Source organism: Carettochelys insculpta, chromosome 4 (genome assembly GCF_033958435.1).
Source record: "Carettochelys insculpta isolate YL-2023 chromosome 4, ASM3395843v1, whole genome shotgun sequence".
In the NCBI taxonomy this organism is placed as follows: domain Eukaryota; kingdom Metazoa; phylum Chordata; order Testudines; family Carettochelyidae; genus Carettochelys; species Carettochelys insculpta.
Window position 1 is genome coordinate 8439798 of NC_134140.1, and position 20846 is coordinate 8460643.

Genomic DNA, 20846 nt, shown 5'->3' on the forward strand with positions numbered 1-20846 from the left:
AATTACAGCACTGGAAGCCACAAAGAAGTCCTTAAAGAGCCACATGTGGCTCCGTAGCTGCAGGTTGCAGACCCCTGAGTAGGGCCTGTGGATCTTGAGAGGTGTGTTGTGGCGGGTGGGAGGGGGATACTGTGGTCTGCGTCAAGTATAGGTTGTAACTGCTGGGTGGCATCCCCACCTAGGTACTGGTAGGGAAGTGGTAGGTGATGAGTAGGGGGGTGTGGGTCAGCGTATCCTCTTTCTTCTGGCCCTACTGGAGCAGACTCTTTTGCACTATTTGGGTGACCTGTTTTATGATGCAGTTTATTTCTCTGCCTTCTGTGCCTTTCTCCACGCTGCAGGTTCTGTGGAATCTGAGTGCCTGCCTGCAAACAGCTAGTGGGTCTGGGGTGGTTACCAGAACTGTAGAGAGAAGGGTGGTGATCTGTGGGTTTCTTTTAGATAGTCCGTAAGGCTCTGTGGGTGAAGATGATGATGGTGTGGAAATGTTCTAGAGAGTTTGGTGAACAGATGATGGTGGAAATCTATCAGGGAGTTTAGGTCACCCAGTCAAAGATTGAAAATATCATGGGTGTATCTTCGGCAGTGTTCCTGCTAACTTTTTCCACCCATGGGTGGAATAAATTTTGTTGCATGCACTAAGGCATGTGCTGATGTGCACCACCAACAGAAACACATGCTGCTAGCTGTGGGCACTCTGATTATCAGCTGGGTCATATATGAATCTCCCCAGGGCGGCCACCTTAGCACTCAGATTACAAGGAACACTGATCTGACGGCAGGTTTACTTTACTAGCTTGCATCGGCACTGCTATAGCACTTCTGGTGAAGACGCTCTAAGATCTAGGGCCATTCAGAGAGTACAACCTGTACAAATAGGTCACTGGGAAGTGTGGCTATTTTACACCCCTGAGCGACATAGCTATTACAACACTAAAGCAAGTGTGTCGTGTAGATCTGGCCTCCGGCATCTCATGGGTGAGTGGCCATTTTTCCAGAAATAGTTCCTCAGGGTGACTCTCCTCACCTCTCTTTGTACTAGGATTGCAGAGGTATTCACAGCCCACTTCATTTTAAGTGGTGTCTGGCCATGTGGTTCAGCATCTGCCCCACTTCACAATTAACTGCACCACTCCAGTTACCTTTTTTGAGACCTGCCCAAGAGCTCCGTGAAACTCTCTTCCACAAACAGAAACTGGTCCGAACGATATTCCATTGCCCAACTTCTGGTTCTCACACCCTGGGGCCAATCAGATTCACGGCACAGCACTAAAGAAAGCCGGGTGTTTAAAATGATCCTGCCACTAATCTATTAATGGAATTTATTTGTAAGGAGACACTGATGTGAGCCTAGAGGAGTGAGTAGAAAAAGTATTTTGATCTGCCAAGAATACCTGGAAATCCCACCATTCCAAATCCAGAACCCTGCCTTACCGCCCTCCCACCCCCACCCAACCTGGGTCAATGTAATCCAACCCAGCAAGATACTATTCACGGGAACTGAATTTGGATCCACTAGGGCAGCATTTTTCTTTTCATGCCAGAGGGGAGGCATATTACTACTTATTGTAAACACAGCAGAACGATGAGCCTTGTTGCTGGGGCACATTTATTGCCATTCGAGGCAAAGGTAAAAGGCCCACCGGGACAGAAATGGACTCCACTGAGAAAGTACATTCCAATTTCCTCTCCCCACACTCAGTGAAAGCTCCGGGCACAGAAAGTAAGTGCTCAGAGTGGCAATGCCTCCCTTCACCTGTGAAAATCCAGTCAAACAGACAATTTTAATGGATTATGTTAACTGTCATCCGTGAAAGGGCTTGGATGTTTTGTGAAGGAAATGAATGCTCCTTGCACAAAGGAGAAAAAATATCTTGTATTTTTTCGTTTTGTTATCTGGCTCAGGGGTGCGTGAAGTGGGGACAGGCCCTCTTGGGGGTGGGGTGGGGGGAGGTGAAATTTCCTAAGTGGGGGGCACAGCACAATTGGCTGCTGGGTCTCAGGCTCATCCACCTAATTGAACCTGTTGAAATCTGTTACTGTTTTTGTCCGTGCAATCGCATTGATATACCAATCAACAGCGTTTTGACATTCTACAAACTTACTTTCTTTCACCTGCCTAAATTTTCATATGAACGTAACTGAAATTTGTCAGTTTGGATTACATTAGATGGGTCGGGGGTCCCTGCTAATTGCAGGGACAAAAAGCAGGACCCAATGTGAAACGTTTGTTGACCTTTGATAGCATCAGTTTAACCCAGAGCTCACTGCTGGGTTTGAAACAGTATATGAGTCAATTTCCTGACACACTGCTGCTCTGCTTATAAAAATATATTTAAAAGTTGCATTCTTATCCATCACTGATTTTGTCATTTCTGCTGAGACGACTCCATCCTTTCTCTGAGAAAGCCACTGGTATATAGGCAGTAACAAAGCATACAACTCCTACACTACCATAGGGCAAAAATGACAACATGCACAACATAAAGTAAGGCCTTGGTTCTGCAACTCACATGTATTCATGTAACTTTAAACATGCGGCTATTCCCATTGACTTCAATGGAACTACTCACATGAGTAAAGGTAAGCACCTACATTAAGTACTTTCAGTTGACCTAAAATGGCAAAACATCCAACTCTGGTAGAACCCTAAAATGGTAACCATTACAAGAAATAAATGATTCTTGCTCAGATTTATCTGTAAAAAGAGAGGGAGAAAAAAAAGGAGGTTACTAGTTATCTCACCTGCTTGTAGGCATAAAGCTCTTTGTGTGCCTGATGTCTGAGCCTAGAAATTGAAAAAGGAAAATATGAACAAAATAAGCCGAAATATCAGGATCAGCACAAAACCCAGAGGAAAAAAACCCTTGCACTTCTCTGATATTTAATAACGTTTTTAGCTTTGAAAAATATTGAACAGACATATAATGATGCAGTATCCATTTCCCAGGGAGTTTAAGAGCTTTCACGTCTTTCCAAATAGCTCTATCTCCATGTGATTGCCGATAACCATCTATGAAGGATATAATTTGATGCAAAAAGCATTATTTGAGTTATTAAATGCTGCTCACCAAACTCAACTTGCAGAAGTTATTGGTGGGATGAAGAGCTGAAAGACACTTCCATTTTCCTCACCTCCCTCCCCCACATCACTTCTCCCGCTAAGATTCATATGCTGGGTTGAATGGACTGTACTTGTGTGTGTGATGGAGAAATGTAGGATGCTCAGGATTCAATGCCTGGAGATTGTAGGGGAGAAAGATAGCTCTAGGAGTAGACACACTGAAAAGGGAAGTTCCCCTTTTAAATGTTTACCATGGCAGCCTAATCGTGTTATTGAGTCATTAATCTCAAGTGCTAAGGGACATCAGGCAATTTTTACAGCTGAAGACATAATTACAGCTAAACATTACAGGAAAGTGAAACTCTAACCTAGGAATTTATTTTCACGTACTTAATTCAGCAGGAGACCAAATGATTGTGGTTACCTGAGAGCTGATCAACTTGTATGATATTTAACTGTGGAGTCATGATCACATGAGCTCATTATAAGCCACGACCCCAATCTCACTTATGTTGGTGTACAAGATGAATTACTCCTGTGGAATTTAGAGTTACCCTGGATTAAAATCAATTTCAAGTGAGATCAGAATCAGGCCTATAAACATTTTATGAACTGGGAGGCAGAAGTATGAGTTACACTTAGCAGTTCTTCAGGCTTTCTAAGTGCTAGCCAACTTTTGTGTTTTGCATCGTTTCATTTCTGGGCAGTAATCAAGAGATGGAGACTGAGGGGGATGAATAGCAAGGAACTCCGAATGGGAAAAATGGAAAAAGATGAAGTATTTATAAAAATGAATGAAAGGCTGGAAAAATTTGATAAGGACAAAAATGAAACTAAAACACAATACACCAAAAGCCACCAGAACTTTACAAACAACAAGCAGTCCTATGGCTCCTTAGACACTAACAAATTTATTAGGTCATGCATGGGTAAAACCCACTTCCTGAAATGGAAAAAAACAGAACGAACACAAAACACCAAACCCAGAAAAAAAGAGAATCCAGGTTTACGTAGTGGGGATGGAGCCGGGGGCGGCGGGAGGGAAGAGAATTGTGTTACCTGTCACTGGTAGGACCAACTAATGAAGCAAATTACATAGGATTTGTCTCATTCCTGTGAATGTCAAAAGTGGGTAACAGCAACAAAGGGTCCTGTGGCACCTTATAGACTAACAGAAAAGTTTAGAGCATGAGCTTTCGTGATGCCCAGCGTCTGAAGAAGTGAGTTAACTCACGAAAGCTCATGCTCTAAACTTTTCTGTTAGTCTATAAGGTGCCACAGGACCCTTCGTTGCTGCTACAGATCCAGACTAACACGGCTACCCCTCTGATACTTGACAAAAGTGGGTAAGTTGCCCTTGTAATGCAGAAGACAGTTAATGTCTCTATTCAGGCCTAGGCTAAACATGTCAATTTTGTAAATGAATTCCAATTCAGATGTCTCTCCTTTTTATCTTGTGGTAAAATTCTTTGGTAGAAAATGGCTACTTTTAAATCTATTACTGAATGTCCAGAGAAGTTAAAGTGTTTCCCCCATAGGTTTATGTCTATTCCAATTCCTGATGTGCAATTTAAATTTGTGGACATTCATCTGAAGAAGGCGATTTCACCCACACAAGTTCATGCCCTAATAAATTTGATAAGTGTCTAAAGGTGCCACAGGACTGCCTGTTGTTTGGGAAACTACAGACTAACACAGCTACCCCTCTGAGACTACTCATCAGAGTCCAAATTTCGCATCAACAAAAAAAAGCTTCATGTGACAATCCACATACTAATAACTACTGAAAGTTAATTTTGTTTCACAAACTGTTTTTGGAAATCTCCAGTGGCAGCCTTTGACCTAAAAGGCTGAAGCTAGGGCATGGAGACATGAGGAAAAAGCAGCACATTTCCTAATCTGGTTTTAAAGATGGGCTGATGTGGCTGACGCTCTGCATTACAAACCTGTCTGTTCAGAGACAGAACTAGGTCTGCTCTCGGCTGAATAACACGATTTGTAATTTAAAGATTTATTATAACTTTCTTTGCCAGCCTTAGCAGCAGCAGCACTGTTCACACAGCTCATTTCCAGATACAAAACCGTCTACCAAATGTCAACTTTCAAAAGAGGCTCTGTGCTTATAAAAATAAAAAACAGCTTCTTGTCGTATGCTTGACATTTGGTAAATCATTCACAAAACCAGAAAGGAAAGCCATGGGTGTTAAAGAATTGGGCAAGGACTTTTAGAACATGGCCTGAATGTGCAGGCACAAAGGCCAGACGGATATCAATAATGCCTCTGAACCAAAGTTATCCATAGCCATTTCCAACACTGTTTGAAGATGTGTCGTTTACTGACCTGTACTTCTGCTTCTTTGAAAACTCTCCAATGGGATTTTCATTCCTGGATTTCAGTGCCCTAGCATTCCACTGGTGGAACTCCCCAGGCTCTTAGAGGGTTTTTGGTCCCCAAGGGCAGCAGTAGCAGGGTACACCATGAATGAAGCTGACATGCAGCAGCTTAAAGCACTATTCTTGACAGGTTTGGGAGTACAGGCTGAACCTCTCTCATCGGGCACCGCTGGGACCTGACCAATACCAAACCAGAGAATGTGCCATATCACAGGAGGTCAATATTGTCGAGCATCATTTACCAACACTTCCACTGCTTACTGGACTCTTACCTGTAATTTATCTCTAAATGTCTTTTAAATAACAGCACTGGTGGCTGGAAACAAACTTTCTGGGACCACAGGAAACTTGGCCACACCCATGGTAAGTGATCCACCAGCTAACTAAAAATCAAGACGGATTACAGATGTTGCTGGATGAGAGAGTTCTGGATTAGAGAGGTTCAACCTGTATAAGCAGCAAAGCGTCCCAAGAAATACACCAGCCCAGGGAAAAAAATTGAGGCAAACTTCATTTCATTCCAGTTGAGAACTTTGAACCCGTGATTAGAGTTTACCGGAAGAGGCTACCAACAGAGCAGCTGAATTATAGGACCTTCATTCTATTCTCTCAAACTACAATCCACTCAGCACAGGAGCCAAGGGCAGACTCGGACTGCAACAGGCAGCAATTAAAAGGCCAATGCAAATCACGTGCACTGAGATAAAGAGAGCTCTCAAAGATAAGAGAGCTATCACAGATAGACTGTAGGATAAGCCAGTAAGAGGCAGAATAAAGCCGGTTAACTCAGAGAAGCAAAAAACTTTGGGGATAGGAGAGACTGGGTTCTCCTTCTGAGGAAACAAGTTCTAGAGCCCAGGGAGACCAAAACCAAGACTCCCTTCTGCAGACCACATCCAAGCAAGAATGTGATGTTCTATGATGAGGAACAAGGACCACACAGGTACCTCGAAGATGCCCCATGGAAACACCGGAAGTGCAACAGAGGCTGCCTTGCACCTTAGGATAACACAGAATTGCTGAGGCATTGGACAAAGAGATACCAATGCTCTCTTACAGCTGCTTAGTCTCTGCAACTGTGCAGTCCGCAGCATCACATGCTGAAATGTTGGAAAAATCTCTTATGCTAAAGCAGTGAACGTGTGCCAGCCCTAACAACAACGTGATGCCAAGGCACTAAAACCAAGAGAGTCCAACTGCCGTGCTCCTAAATAAAAACCTGGAAACAACCCAGCACTAAAGCCCTTGAAAATCAAGAGCCCTTTCAGAGCCTGAGGAGTTTTTTTCCCCACCAGTCTCATGCGAAGAAGCTGGTATCCAGGAATGAGTTCTTCCAGACTAGATCAGAGAACATGTAGTACTGTAAAAATGTGCTTTCTACAATGAGCACACCAAGAAAGCAAAGACACAGGAATCTCCAGAATTAATCTTTCATTTCAGAGAAAATTTAGAAACCCTCTCCAATGTCTATCCCCCACCCCAAGGTTTCTTTCTTTAAAAAGGGAACATTGCATCTCTTGGGATAATTTTATTTCTTTCCATTTCAATGACTATTAGAATATGCTTCAGTAATGAAGTGAGTAAACTCAACGTGACAAAATTCAGAGGAAATAACATTTTATAGATTTACCTCCATTATTAGTACACTTAACCTCTCCGAGTTCAAAGATAGAAATCTGTAAAACAGGCAGCACAGTCTAGAAGAAAAAACCTCATGAAAGTCTCACAGTTAGTGACAGGGTGGCAGTTAAAGATGTAATATCTCTGGCTGTACTGTCTCAGTGGATCTATATTCACAGCCCACAACAGAAGTAAGGTAAATTTCCCTTCTCAACTACTTCCTTATGAAAAAGATCAGTCATTGGCTACTATTAGTTTCTATAAGTTACAAGTATTTGCTCCTCCAAATCATCAGTCAAGGACTCTCAGCTTGAAAATGTGAATATTTTCTCCTTCCAAATGAGCACAGGACTCAGCTTTTTTAATGTTGTATAGTCAGTGACATCACTTCAGTAGTGTGGGCAGATGCAGCAGTGCAATGCCAGATGAAATACTATATTCAAAGCGAAAGTCATTAAGAAAAACTGGCTTACCGGTTGAACCTCTCTATTCCAGAACACTCTTGCATTGCAATATCCATGGCATGGTTTTGATTAGCCAGATGTCCCCTTATCACAAGTGTGGCCAAGTTTCCCTCAACGTTTGTTTACGGACATGAGTCCTGGTTCTCCAGGTTCTGTGCTATTGTTTAGGTCTAATTTACCCCTAAATGCTTTTGAAGAGACCAGAAAGTGTTGGAAGTGTTGGTAATGATACTAGACAATATCCACCTCCCGTGATTTGTACTGGTGAGGTCCCAGGGGTGCCAGACTAGAGAGGTTCAACCTGTACTAGAATTTGGAGAGAACTACTCAAAACAATCTGCGATACTTGGTCAAAAATGCAATTCTCCATAGACACAAACATGAAATACAAAAGCTTCTTTGACATCTAACTCTGTTCCACTGGATTTGGTGAAAATCCACCAGTAAGATCTCGATTTGTCTGTCTGTCTGTCTGTCTGTCTCTCTCTCTCACACACACACACACACACACACACACACACACACACACACACAATCCCATGGAACAAAGTTCCCATTATGTTCAAGATGACTGTATAATTTCCCTGGTCTGAAAATAGGCTTACAGGACAAGACATGCGTATTTCAATTGGCACACATGAACAGCAGAAAATCATTGGGCAAGAAGCAGCCCAAGTTCAACACAACAGTAAGGTTTTACCCATGGTCCTTCTTTCAAAGATTCTGCATCTTTAGCTTTCCAAAATTGACATGGAATGACTTGTTTAATCTGAGCATGTTTAGAACTGGAAGGGCAAAAGTGAGTAAACAATGCTTTTAAACAGCCTATTTGAGAAAGAAGTGGCCCAAATGGTGACCATAAAAATTAAGATAGTACAAAATGTATGAATGCTTGATGGTGTACAAAATTATCACTTACTTTAAATTGGCACAAACAACCTTTTAGAACAGTTAAAGGAACATTTTGGTGTTACTATCTTTCAGAGCTTGGGCTTTTTAGGACTGACTGCAATACAGTGCAAAGCAAAGGAAAAGTCATCATTAGCTCTCTCGCTTTTCCTTTTTTTTAAAAGGCTGAAGGCAGAATGCATTCAAACAGCCATGCAGACAGGCGGCAGTACTTTAAAGAGTGGAATTAAACGTTCCACATCTGGACGACTTTTAGGAATAGAAGAACACAATTTTATTTCAAGCTTACTTCCTCTTTTTTAGAACAGGATTTCCATAAATAAACCAATATACTTCAGTTTAGAGCCAATCTTATTATGTACATGATTGTATGGGACAATGACAGTTTGAATTCCTCATTCTCTGTCCATGCAAGTCTTGACAGCAATTAATTCCCCAACTGCATCCGATCCTGCTCTCACTGCATCCTATAAAGACATAGGAGTACATTTGCCTACTTCTACTAAACTTGTCAGCTGTAGAACAGTTACCAATGCTGGCCTGTAAAGAATTACACTTTACAGTCAAAATGCTATTGGGGTGCAGGATAGTGTGCCCACTTCTCCCTGGAGCTACTCTCTCAGGCTCTTCAGATACCTCAATACTTGGCTCCTGCTCTGCAGGCTACCTTTACAGACAGGACTGGTGGAGATCTAATTTAACTTCAAACATTCAAGCTGAAGTTCAGGAGTATAGTTATGCAGCAAATTCAAACCAGGAGGACAATTAGTAGCTATTTACATGCCTGCAAACCAGTCTCATATATGGAGGCCTTGACTAATATACGTTGCTCCCATAAAAGTAGTTTTTCGGGCACATGCTTACCCTGCAAACAAATGGAAATGCTCATTGGGATTAGAGGAGAAAGGGAGCCTTTTCCACAGTTTCATGGACTGTAAGACCGGAAGGGACCAGCTGAGCATCTAGCCTTTTCTGTTTTATTCAGTTTGCTGCTACACTGAGGTCAGTAACTTGAGTCTGGCTGTAGCATTTCTTCCAGACAGGCATCCAGTCCTGATTCAAAAGCTCTGGAGATGGAGAATCCCCCACTTGCATTGGTAATTTGTTCCAATGATTCATCACCCCCTCTGATGAATTCAAATTAGAAGTTGGGAACAACCTTCATCTATCTTCAATTTGCAGCCGTTGGTTCTTGTGTCTTTCTCCGATAGATTTAGTACCCAGTATTTCCTGTTTGCGACAGTACTCATACATTGTAACCAAGTCACAGCTCAATCTTTTTGGTAAGTTAACCAGATGGAACTTTAAGCCTCTCACTACAGGAGACGTTCTCTGGTTCTCAAATAATTTCTGTGGCTGTTTTCTGCACCTTCTCCAGGGTGCATCCAGGGACTGTATTAGCCTCTCTTGCAACAGGATTGCACCAGGCGCTCATGCAGAGTTGCTTTTCCACCAAGAGTCATGAATTCTTTTCATAGTTAGTGCTTTCCAGGATACAATCCTCCATTCTATAGGTGTCGCCTGTATTTCTTGTTCCTAGATGGACAGCTTTGCATCTGGCTGTCTTAAAATTTGTTTGCTTGTAAACTGAGGCTGTTCAATCAGGATTATGCCATATGAGTGCCCTGGCCTCATTATTAATGGCTCCGCCCATCTTGGAGTCATCTAAAAATTTTATCAGGCTTGGATTTGCTGCAGGCAATAGTCATGAAACTGCAAATACATAACAGAGTACTTGGACTCTGGTTTTATGATCCATGGAACACCTACTCTGCTGAAACTGCCATGTTTGACTTTTATGTATTAAACACAATGGCCCCACTGCCCCCAGCCCAGCAGCTATCCTGCCAGTGTAAACAGGGTAAATGGGTTTAGTGTTCACAGTACCAACAGGTGTGAAGCACTTGCTCCAACAAGGCATGCAGCAAGGGGCGCTAAATCCGGTTATCTCAGCTACATTAAACAACCACATTCAGTATCAGCTTGGGAGGAAAGCATAAGGGGCAGAAGAAGGGGGCTGTGTTGCTAGACAACAGACACAGGCTCTGCCCATAAAAGCCAAAAGAGAAGGTGTGTGTCCATAAATGAAAGAGACGCTAACAAGGCAAAATACAGAAAGATAACATGCAGAGTAGCTGTGTCAGAGGCAGGTGTTCGGCAGGAGTTTTGTAAGGAATCGAAGGTGTGTGTGGAGTGAAGTGCAGCTGCTGCCAATAAACCGAAATCTGCACAAAATGTTCCTGTGTTCCAGGCCACGGTGAAAAGGCAGCCTGGAACCATGCGGACTGCTGCATGCTGATTTTTTTTTTTTTAAATAGATTTTTTTTTCCTTCCCTAATCTTGCAGGTTATTTATATATTTGGTTACATTTCTCTCTGCAGCCAGGAGAAACAGTTTTGCCCCACAATTAATACTCAAACTTCCCATAACCAGAATGACCTTTATGGACTGTATTCATTATTGTTCAGATTAACAAATCAACCCTGCATCATTAATCTCTAAACTATGCTGTTGAATGAGCAATCTGTGTACAAAAGCAAATGGGGCAGGTATCAAACATTTCTTAAGCACACAGTACACGAGTTATTCATTAAAGAGAGAGGCATCGAAACACTAAGCAGCAAGCAGGAGACTAGGATGTCAAGAAGTCACGCTTTTCATGCATGTTTTAAACAACAAAGAAAATCCACTTTAAATGCACTATGATATAATTGCTTTCTTTTACACTCAACTCTAGAAATGGGCCTGGATCAAATGACATAAATACATGTGTTCTGTATGGATTTTATGTGTATATATATATATATATATATATATATACACACACATACAAGAGCTTAATATTAATCTACTGAGCAAACGGTTCTGTTTAACAGAGCATTAAATAAATTTCAAAGGTGATATGCAATGATAAAGACCAGACAACACTGCTTGCAGTGCCAGATGGGAAGGCAACCCTATGGAAATCTATGCAAGTAATACCTGTAAAGGAAATCAACACAGGACGCATTAAATCTACCATGTCTCTTCACCTATGGAAAATTTTACCATTTCTGTGGGGAAAAAAATGGTTCCCTCTGAACACATCTTAAAAGGATCCGATCGTAGAAAAGGCAGAGGGCTTCCAGCAAGGTGTTCACCAGTACTCTCCATGCCTGGATAGAGGACAGTAATGTTTGGCACATCACAGGACTGAAACCAAACTGATTTTGGCTGGTGTCAGAAAATAATAATGGTAGTCCTTTACCTGATCAAGTAGCAACAGAAGAGTAAACTCAGAATGAAGACAAATATAGCAGTGCCAAAAACCACAATGTATATATTGAGAGGCAGGTTCTGGAACCCAATGTTCGGCATCCTGAAACTGTAATGCTGGAAGTCGGAGCTCATGGATGGGCTGCGGGGAAACAGAAATAAAATACAAGACTTTTAGGTGCAGTCAGAAGTGACCAAGAATCAAAACTGTTCTTTTCTGAAGCAATGAATGACAGTTTGAACGTTTTAGCAGGCCAGAGATAAAGATGATCACCCTCCTTCCTGCCAAGTACGTTCCCCTTGTCCTCTGTTAAGGCACCTAGCAGTGCTAACAACATTGGGTTGCTCCTTGTGGCAGAAGAGAGGAAAGGGAGAAAAGTGCAATGCTGGTTAATTCCCCCACCTACAAGTTTCTTTTCCATGAGCTAAAGTCCTACTTGAGCAATCCTGACACCAGTCCAGAATTATTGCACTACAGTCAATAAACCATAGAGAGAACTTATGTGATCATTTTACTTAGTTATTTCCCTTCCAGAAAACACACACAAATGCTTGAAAAAAATGCCACAGAGTTACCATATATATGCATTTATATAGTACATGTTATTGTGGTCAGCGACCATCCAAACCTGAAACCTGAACCACCAAAAAAGGAATGCTTCAAGAGCTGAAGGCCTTTGAATTACGAAGATGCTTTTTTTATTTTTAAACAATTGCCAAGACCACATCTTCATCCAGCAGAAAATTCCCCTCTGAAAACTTCAAGCCTGCAAATAACTGGTTGCTATCCAAACCTGCCCAAATCAGCTCTGAGCTGATCCTTGTCTTGGCTAAGCAAATCTAGCATTCCTTCTTGACTATAGCATTTCCCTTTTATTTTAGGTGTGGCTTCCTAGACTGCAGTTACTATAAACCTGCAGTGGGGAAGGAGAACACAAGAGTTCCACTAACACAGCAGAGCCAGAGGAAAAGTACAAGTGCCATGAAACTGAGTTTACAGCTTTTAAAAACAGCCCACATACACATCAGGCAGACTGGCTCAAAGACAGGTTGGAAAGCTGTCGGCTGTACCCCCTCTCTCTCTAAACCTTCCTTGATTCTCCCGGATTATTAGAGGGGGTTATTGAAGTGCCAAATCAGTTTTGAACAGGCAGGGGCTGATTTGTTTAGGACAACACAGGAGGAGGATGGAATGAGTAGGTGGCAGCCAGCTCAGCTGTCAATGGGCCAAGATTCAAGCATGTGACCAAAACTGAATCCCCACAGAGGGACCAAATTACATTGTATAAGCAGCTGCTTGCAATAATGAGTTTAACGTATGATCTTTCCTAAGATTTCAGCTTCTTGATTCGTTCCATGGAACACTAATATTTTACAACAGTACCTTGAAAGGAGGTAGATCTAGATACAAAGTGAATAAAATACCTAATAATCAGGTAAAATAGATTAGTATCTTAAGAGTCACTCATTTTACAGTGATATCAATCAGAGTTTATATAGCAGTTTTGGAAAAGGCTTTGAAATCCATGGAGATAAGTGCATATTTCTTATTGTAAATTACCATACCTTGTAAATAGCCCCGTTGCAAAAAAGTCCAGACAAATATTAATTCACTCAGCTTTGCAACACCAGCATAAACAAACATCCATCCATCCATCCATCAGCTCGGGCACAAAATTTACCTGCCCAACTCAGCTTAAGAATTAAAATTAAAATGTCTGCCTGTTAAAATGACTTGTCCAAGGTGAGCAAGTTATCACAGTTTGCAAGGTGCAATTATTTATTCTGTTAGTGTGAAACCTAATGAAAGATTACCCTGATTTTATAGATTATGAAACTAAGTACAGAAAACTCATCCATATTTGGCAATCCTAGGACTGGGAGGTTGCCGGATATGCAAATATATGGGTTAAAAGAGAGGCACAGGCAGCTAGGGAGAGACAAAGCCACAGGACCCCCCGCTGCTCTGGGGCTGGGAAGCCACTGTGGCACTGAAGAAATGCCAGCGCACTGGGGCAATGCCAGCCAGGGATAAGAAAACGCCAGCAGCTCTGGAGTTGGGAAGCTGCTCCAGGGCCAGGGATATGCTGGTTGCTCTGGGGCCAGAGAGCAGGGGAACACTGGCAGCTCCAGCCCCGGGGACCTGGCTAGGGCTGGGGAAACTCCAGCCCTGGGAAGCAGGCTGGGTCTGGGGGAACTCTTGACAGTGACAAGCTGGGGGAACTCTGGCAGCCCTGTGGCTGGGAATTACATCCATGGTCAGTTTTGCTCTCAGATCAGAAAGTAGCACGTTTGTGCTGGTTATCAGAGTTCCAGCTGAATGACTACCGGATAAAAGAGAGTTTACTGAATAAAAGCAAATGAGTTTCAAAGGAGGCTCCATTCATTCCTATTTGTGCATATTCAAACATTTGTGTGTGCCTTCTAAGTGTTACTGCTTGTGTGGCATTATGCTACACCTAAACCCAAGAGGTACTTGCACTGGCTTTTGTGGTTTATTTCCACATCTAAAATTGTACCTGTGCAAACTGATGTATGTTAAGTAAAGAACTACGCGCTCACCAAATTAAATTAATAGGCTTAAGACAAACAAAAGCATTTCTTCACACAATGCACAGTCAGCCTGTGGAACTCCTTGCTGCAGAATGTTGTGAAGGCCAAAACTATCAGGGTTCAAAAAAGAGCTAGATAAATTCATGGAGAATAGGTCCATCGATGGCTATTAGGCAGGATGGGGTCCCTAGCCTCTGCTTGTCAGAAGCTGGGAATGGGCACAGGGGCTGGATCACCTGAACACTGCCTGTTCTGTTCATTTTCTCTGGGGCACCTGGCACTGGCCAGCGTCAGAGGACACAGTGTTGGGCTAGATGGACCTCTGGTCTGACCTAATATGGCCGATCTTATCTGACCCTGATCATTAAAGCAGGGAACAGGACTTTGGAGTCCTATCTTTTAATGTATTTATATGGTCTTTATTGCACGAGAGGCATCTATGACCACCTTTGTTAAGTAAGAAAGAATTGTTATCCCAATTTTACAAATGGGGAACTAAGGCACAGACACAAATTACCCAGCACTCCTTACAAGCATTCACATTAAAAAAAAAAACCCGAATAAAGTAGCTTTCTTCTAACCAAGGCCTGGCCAGTATTATTGGACTTCTGTAAGAGTTTAACTGAATTTATATTCTATTCTAAGTGCTTACTGTATGAATCTGGTTCACTGTGTGATTTAAAATAATGACTGGAGACAACCGGTTCCTGGCACGGCGGGCAGTGAGAAGGGAATCCCAAAAATACAAATTTGAAAAGGAGAGAGGTGGTGGTGGTCAAATGACCCGACCTCAGAAGAGGAGTGATGTGCAAGATAGACAATGTTGAGAAAAAACAAAGAAGAAGGGTGCAGTGGGTGTTTTCAAGGTGAGACTTCAACACACTGGAAACCTGTAAGGAGAAGTCCTTGCCTGTAGCTCAACTCCAAGTATGTCTACACTTGCACTTGATCCACAAAACTTTTGTCATTCCCAGGTGCTTAAACTCCCTCTCCTCCCACCATGAACCACAAAGTTTTGCCATGGCAAGTGAAAATGTAAAGGACACTGTATTGGCAAGAGCACTCCGCTGTGACAACATGAAACCCCCTCGTAGGGGATGTCATAGAATCACAGGACTGGAAGGGACCTCAGGGAGTCATCAAGTCCAGCCCCCTGCCTAAAGCAGGATCAGTCCCAACTAAATCATCCCAGCCAGGACTATGTCAAGCTGGGACTTAAAAACCTCCAGGCATGGAGATTTCACCACCTTTGTACGTAATGCATTCCAGTGCTTCACCACCCTCCTAGTAAAATAGTTTTTCCTAATATCCAACCCCTATCTCTCTCCCTCTGTAACTTCAGACCATTGCTCCTTTTTCTGCCATCTGTCCCCATTGAGAACAGTCTCTCTCCATCCTTGCTAGAGCCCTCTTTCAGGAAGTTAAGGCTGCTATCAAATAGCCCCTCACCTCTTCTCTTCTGCAAACTAAATAAGGTGATCAGTTGAACGTGACATGAGCTACGAGTGTGATCCTCCGGCCAAAATATCTAATGAAGTCTTGGGAAGCACAAACATGGAAACATCAAGAGAGATTAGTTTCTCTCTATATTTGGCATTGGCAGGACTGCTGTTGGAATACTGCCCCAGCACTATTCAGAAAGGTCTGCAGCAGGAATTGTTTTGGGGCACATCTATGGCCTGGCATTCGGCAGCAGGTCTGACAATGATCACAGTGGTCCCTTCTGGCCCTAGAATCTATGACCTGTGCTTTTTCACAGGCACTTTTTTCATGAGACCATCCTCAGCTGATCTCATTGGAGTCACTCTCACTCCTCCCTGCGTGCGAGTCACTCGTACCTGTAAATGCCCTGTAGGATTTATACCATCCACATTCAGTGTAAGGCGTCATCGTCTTCTACCTGTTCTGAAAGCACTGTGTACCCTTGTGCACCTCTCTGAACAGCAATTAGGTAGATATCTCTGCATGTATTATGCAATGTAGAAGCTTAGTTATCACAGGAAAATGAAATGTCCACCAAAAAGCAGCAGCGCACTGAAGCATAGCCTTGATTTATGTTGTCTACCCTCACCTATGTAAGAGCTGTGGAATGAGATCACTTGCATGAACTTTTTACTCAAACATGCATACGTGTTGTGCCGATACTTGCTAGCATCAATCTTATTTGGGATTTGCACCACCTTCAAACCTGGCTCTGGTTTGTTTTCGCTCATGGCCCACTTTGGAATGAAGGCATCCTTGTAACTTTAAAGTTACCTTTTCTGCTGTAATACTGCCATATATTAACCTTTCACTGACTTCAGTTCCGTAAAACAGCAGTTAAACACTTTTTTATGGGAATTTCTGCTAACTTTTAAGCTTAATTAAAATCTTTGGAGACCAGTATACGTATCCAAAAAGCCCCTGAGCGAAAGCAGAAATACTCCAATAATCTCCAAGTCAAGAAAATTGTACACAAACTTGTAAAACCACTTTTTAGATATTGCTTATAACAATTGTCTGAGGCCTTGCCTCTTTCAAACGGGATTAGCCATTTCGTGAAAGCTACAGTGATTTTGAAAACAAACCAACCCCACACCTATTTTCCTTGTCTACAAACAGTTAAAACACAGTTTGGGGTTTTCTCATAAGCCCCTGAATTGGGCTACTCCAGCCTTGTTTAGCTAACGATGGATGAAGGATTCTGTTCAAACACAATTGGTCAGGATTGCATTGCCAGGCAGAACTATTCTGCAACATTTCAGGGGGTATGTTGTAATAGGATTGCCATGATTGCTGTCGTATATATGGGATCTAAGGCAAAAGAAAGGAAACGTCTAGTTCAAGTAAAAGTCAACATGCCAACCATATGGCATAATGAAATGGGGGCAGGGGGGAAATCAGCTACACATGCTTTGTTTGGAATTCACCATAGCACCTACACGTACATCTACCTGATACCTATATAAGGTATCACTAGATAAGGAGGAAAATTGTAGAACTACTCTTTAGTCAAATTAAGCAAGCTCGTAATGCTAATTTTTCGGTGTAAAAAGCTAACAGAACAAAGCCAGTTATGCAACTTCCTTCTCTCCCCGAAGAAGGATGTTTGGGGAGGATGCATCTCCTACGTGGTCACAGAATACAGAGGGTCCGTGTTATAAGTCATTTTGTACATACTTCATGAATTCATTCCCGAAAGCAGATTCATTGTAAGACACTGATCAGCACTTATGTCATTAGGTGCCGAGGGACCAAAAGCCAGGAACGTAGCTGAGCTTTGTGGTGGTTGGGCAGCAGAAACTATAATGCACAGGCCCTGGAAATGAGCCGTGAAGTCATGGGAGACGGGAAGGGACTGGCGGGGAGCTGCAACGAGCCAGAAGTTGTCACAGGGGAGCTGGCAGGTAGCGGGGGAATCTGCAGGGAGCTGCCTCATCTTTTTCTGTTTATATTATTTAGTATTTATTTATTCTATATTTATTTGTATTCAGTTTCTATTTTTTGTGGGCTATAGGTACATTATTTGTACCACACGTGAGCTGTATGTGTTGGGAACATATCTCAAGCTAATTACATTATTCCTTATGGCTATTTATTCCCCTTTAAGTCATTTCACTATAAGTTGCATTACTTAGGAATGAAACCTGCACTTCTAACGAAGACACCCTGTACACACTTTCAGCAGTATTGCAGAAGCCACAGTGTTAAACAAACAGTCATGTAAACCAAAAGTTACCATAATCTCCATTTTGCCACATCTTCCCCGTTTGTTTCTCTAACGAATGGTATTCAGAAATATTACTTCCTTTCCCTATTACATTCTATGCATCACTTCTTCCATTTATCAAGCGAAATGTCTGTGTTTTAAGTCACATTATGAGAGAGAGGGAGCAATTTTTCATCCTCTGGTTATCGCTTTGAATTTTGCTGTGTTCAGAAATTATACTACCCAATAAACATGCCATTTTTATATATTTATGGCCCCTGGTACGAAATTCTCTACAGAAACTCAGTTAAATCAACACTCTACAGAGCAGGAAGTAAGTGCTAAAGAAAAAAAGATGGGCAGAATCTTTAAGTAGCTGATCCACTCGATCACACCTTGCTCACCCGAGGTAACCAAGCCACTAGCACTTTAAAAAAAGCACAAGTAGGTCTAAATCTCCTTAATACTATACAAAATTAAACCAAATGGAGACCTATCACCCTGTAATCTGAAGCCAGATTGAAGGATTTATCATATAGTCTTTACTCAAGTTATTAGTTCCACTTAAAATCAATGAACTGCCTTGAGACAGGCTGATGGAAGTAGTAGGAAACTGGACAGGATGCTGCTGTTCATGCTGTGCATGTTCTATGAACAGGCTTAAAAGGATTCAAATTAAATCATTAGTTGCCAATAAACAGTGAGTTCAAATGACAGGTTAAAACCATGAAAAACATTGACCATTAATTGGCAAGCACAGACTCCCCTGCACTTGGCATCTGCAGTGATCTGATGTCACCTCTTGCTCATGCAATCACCTGCTGCACTGCTGTGAAATGGAATATTTATTTAAAAATAATTAAAAGTCAGAAAAAGTTTTCAAAAACCCGATATAACAGTTGAATTTACACAAAAACAAAACTGGAATTCTGCCAAGACCATCTATAAGGAATGAACTTCAGACTCTAGGACTGTCAGGGTATGCCTACACAGCAGCCTTATTTAGAAATAGCACAGCTGTACACAGAAATGAATTTTGAAATAGCACTTGGCTTATTTCAAAATTGGTAAACCTCATTCTTGAGGAATAGATCCTATTTTGAAATAAACCATAGTGCACCCATTGGATCTGTTTCAAAACAGGCTCTGTATGTGTAGATGTGTTATTTTGAAATAGCTAACGGCTAATGGATGCTAGGATATTTATTTCAAAATTTAGTTAGTAGCATCCTTCAGTCTACGTAGACTATGGAACGCGCCCTTCGTAGTTCCGTTTGCCATCCTCATTTGCAGCGTCAGCTGTGACTGTGAAGACCCACACGAGAGTGACAGTCCTTATTGCACCTGTTGCATATGTAATGCGCGTCTGGCAGGTCCTTGCTGTGCTTTCTGTGGGCTCGCTTCTTTGCTAGCTGTCCGATCCTCAACTCACCCTTCTGAAGGCCCTTGTATAGTTCCTGCCTCCATTTGCTGCGATCGTCTGCCAGCTCCTCCCAGCTGCCTGGCTTGACGTCTACTTCCCTAAGGTCTCTCTTGCAAACATCTTTGTAGTGCAGCTGGGGGTGTCCGGGAGGTCTTTTGCCAGAGGCTAGCTCGCCATACAGGATGTCTTTCGGGATCCTTCCATCATTCATCCTGTGGACGTGGCCAAGCCAGCGGAGCTGCCGCTGCCTGAGGAGGCTGTGCATAGCTGGGATTCCAGCTTGCTCAAGGACGGTAGTGTTGGACACTCTGTCCTTCCACGATATTCCAAGGATGCGCCTGAGGCAGCGCAAGTGGAAGATGTTCAGCCTCTTTTCCTGGCGGGCGTACAGCTTCCAAGTCTCGCTGCCGTAAAGGAAGGTGCTGAGGATGCAGGCTCTGTAGACTTGCATTTTGGTGTGAGTGTACAGCTTGTTGTTATTCCACACTCTCTCGCTGTAGGTCTGGACAGAGTTGTGGCTGCTTTACCGATCCTCTTATTTAGCTCAGTCTCCAAGGACAGGGTGTCAGTGATGGTGGACCCGAGGTAAACAAACTCGTGGATGACCTCTAACATATAGTTGTCAATGCTGATTGATGGAGAAACAGCAACATCCTGAGCAAGTACATTTGTCTTCTTTAGACTGATGGAGAGCCCAAAGTCCTCGCATGCTTTGGAGAACCGATCCAACAGCTTCTGAAGCTGGTCTTCTGTGTGTGACATGACAGCAGCGTCATCTGCGAACAGCATATCTCTGATGAGGACTTCCCACACCTTAGATTTAGCTTTCAGCCTTGCAAGATTAAACAGTTTCCCGTCAGATCTTGTGTGCAAAAAGATGCCCTCTGTTGAAGATCCAAAGGCGTGTTTAAGGAGGAGTGCGAAGAAGATCCCGAACAGTGTTGGAGCAAGGACGCATCCTTGTTTGACGCCGCTCCTGATGCTGAAAGCATCCAATAATGTGCCATCATATTGGATGGTTCCTCTCATGTCTTCGTGGAAAGACTGGATCATCTTGAGTAACCGTGGCAGACATCCTATCTTGTGGAGCAGTTTGAACAGTCCATCCCTGCTGACCAAGTCGAAGGCCTTGGTCAGGTCGATGAAGGCAATTTAGAGTGGCTTCCTCTGCTCCCTGCATTTCTCCTGCAGCTGCCTCAGAGAGAAGACCATGTCGATGGTAGATCTCTCTGCGCGGAATCCGCACTGTGATTCAGGATACACCCTCTCAGCAATCTTCTGGAGTCTGCAGAGGATGACGCGAGTGAACAGTCTACCAGTGATGCTTAGGAGGGAGATTCCATGGTAATTGTTGCAGTCACTTCTGTCTCCTTTGTTTTTATACAAGGTTATGATGTTAGTGTTGCACATGTCCTGTGGAACCTCTCCCTCTCTCCAGCACAGGCACAGTAGCTCACATGGGGGTTCCAGGAGAGT

General features: G+C 42.7%; 1 protein-coding gene across 5 annotated transcripts in view; it reads right to left on the minus strand.

Moving 5' to 3' along the window:
- The window catches only part of RNF24 (ring finger protein 24), a 79640-nt gene that overhangs the window by 22370 nt on the left and 36424 nt on the right, over nt 1–20846 (minus strand). For 4 of the 5 annotated variants that reach the window (XM_074992249.1, XM_074992250.1, XM_074992248.1 and 1 more), the window contains 2 exons: nt 11699–11848; nt 2746–2788 (listed from right to left, as the gene is read on the minus strand). In XM_074992249.1, coding sequence (XP_074848350.1) covers nt 2746–2788; nt 11699–11848 — 193 coding nt within the window. Of the gene's footprint in view, nt 1–2745; nt 2789–11698; nt 11849–12728; nt 12788–20846 lie in introns of those variants that run through there. The other variant, XM_074992252.1, reaches the window with a different exon arrangement.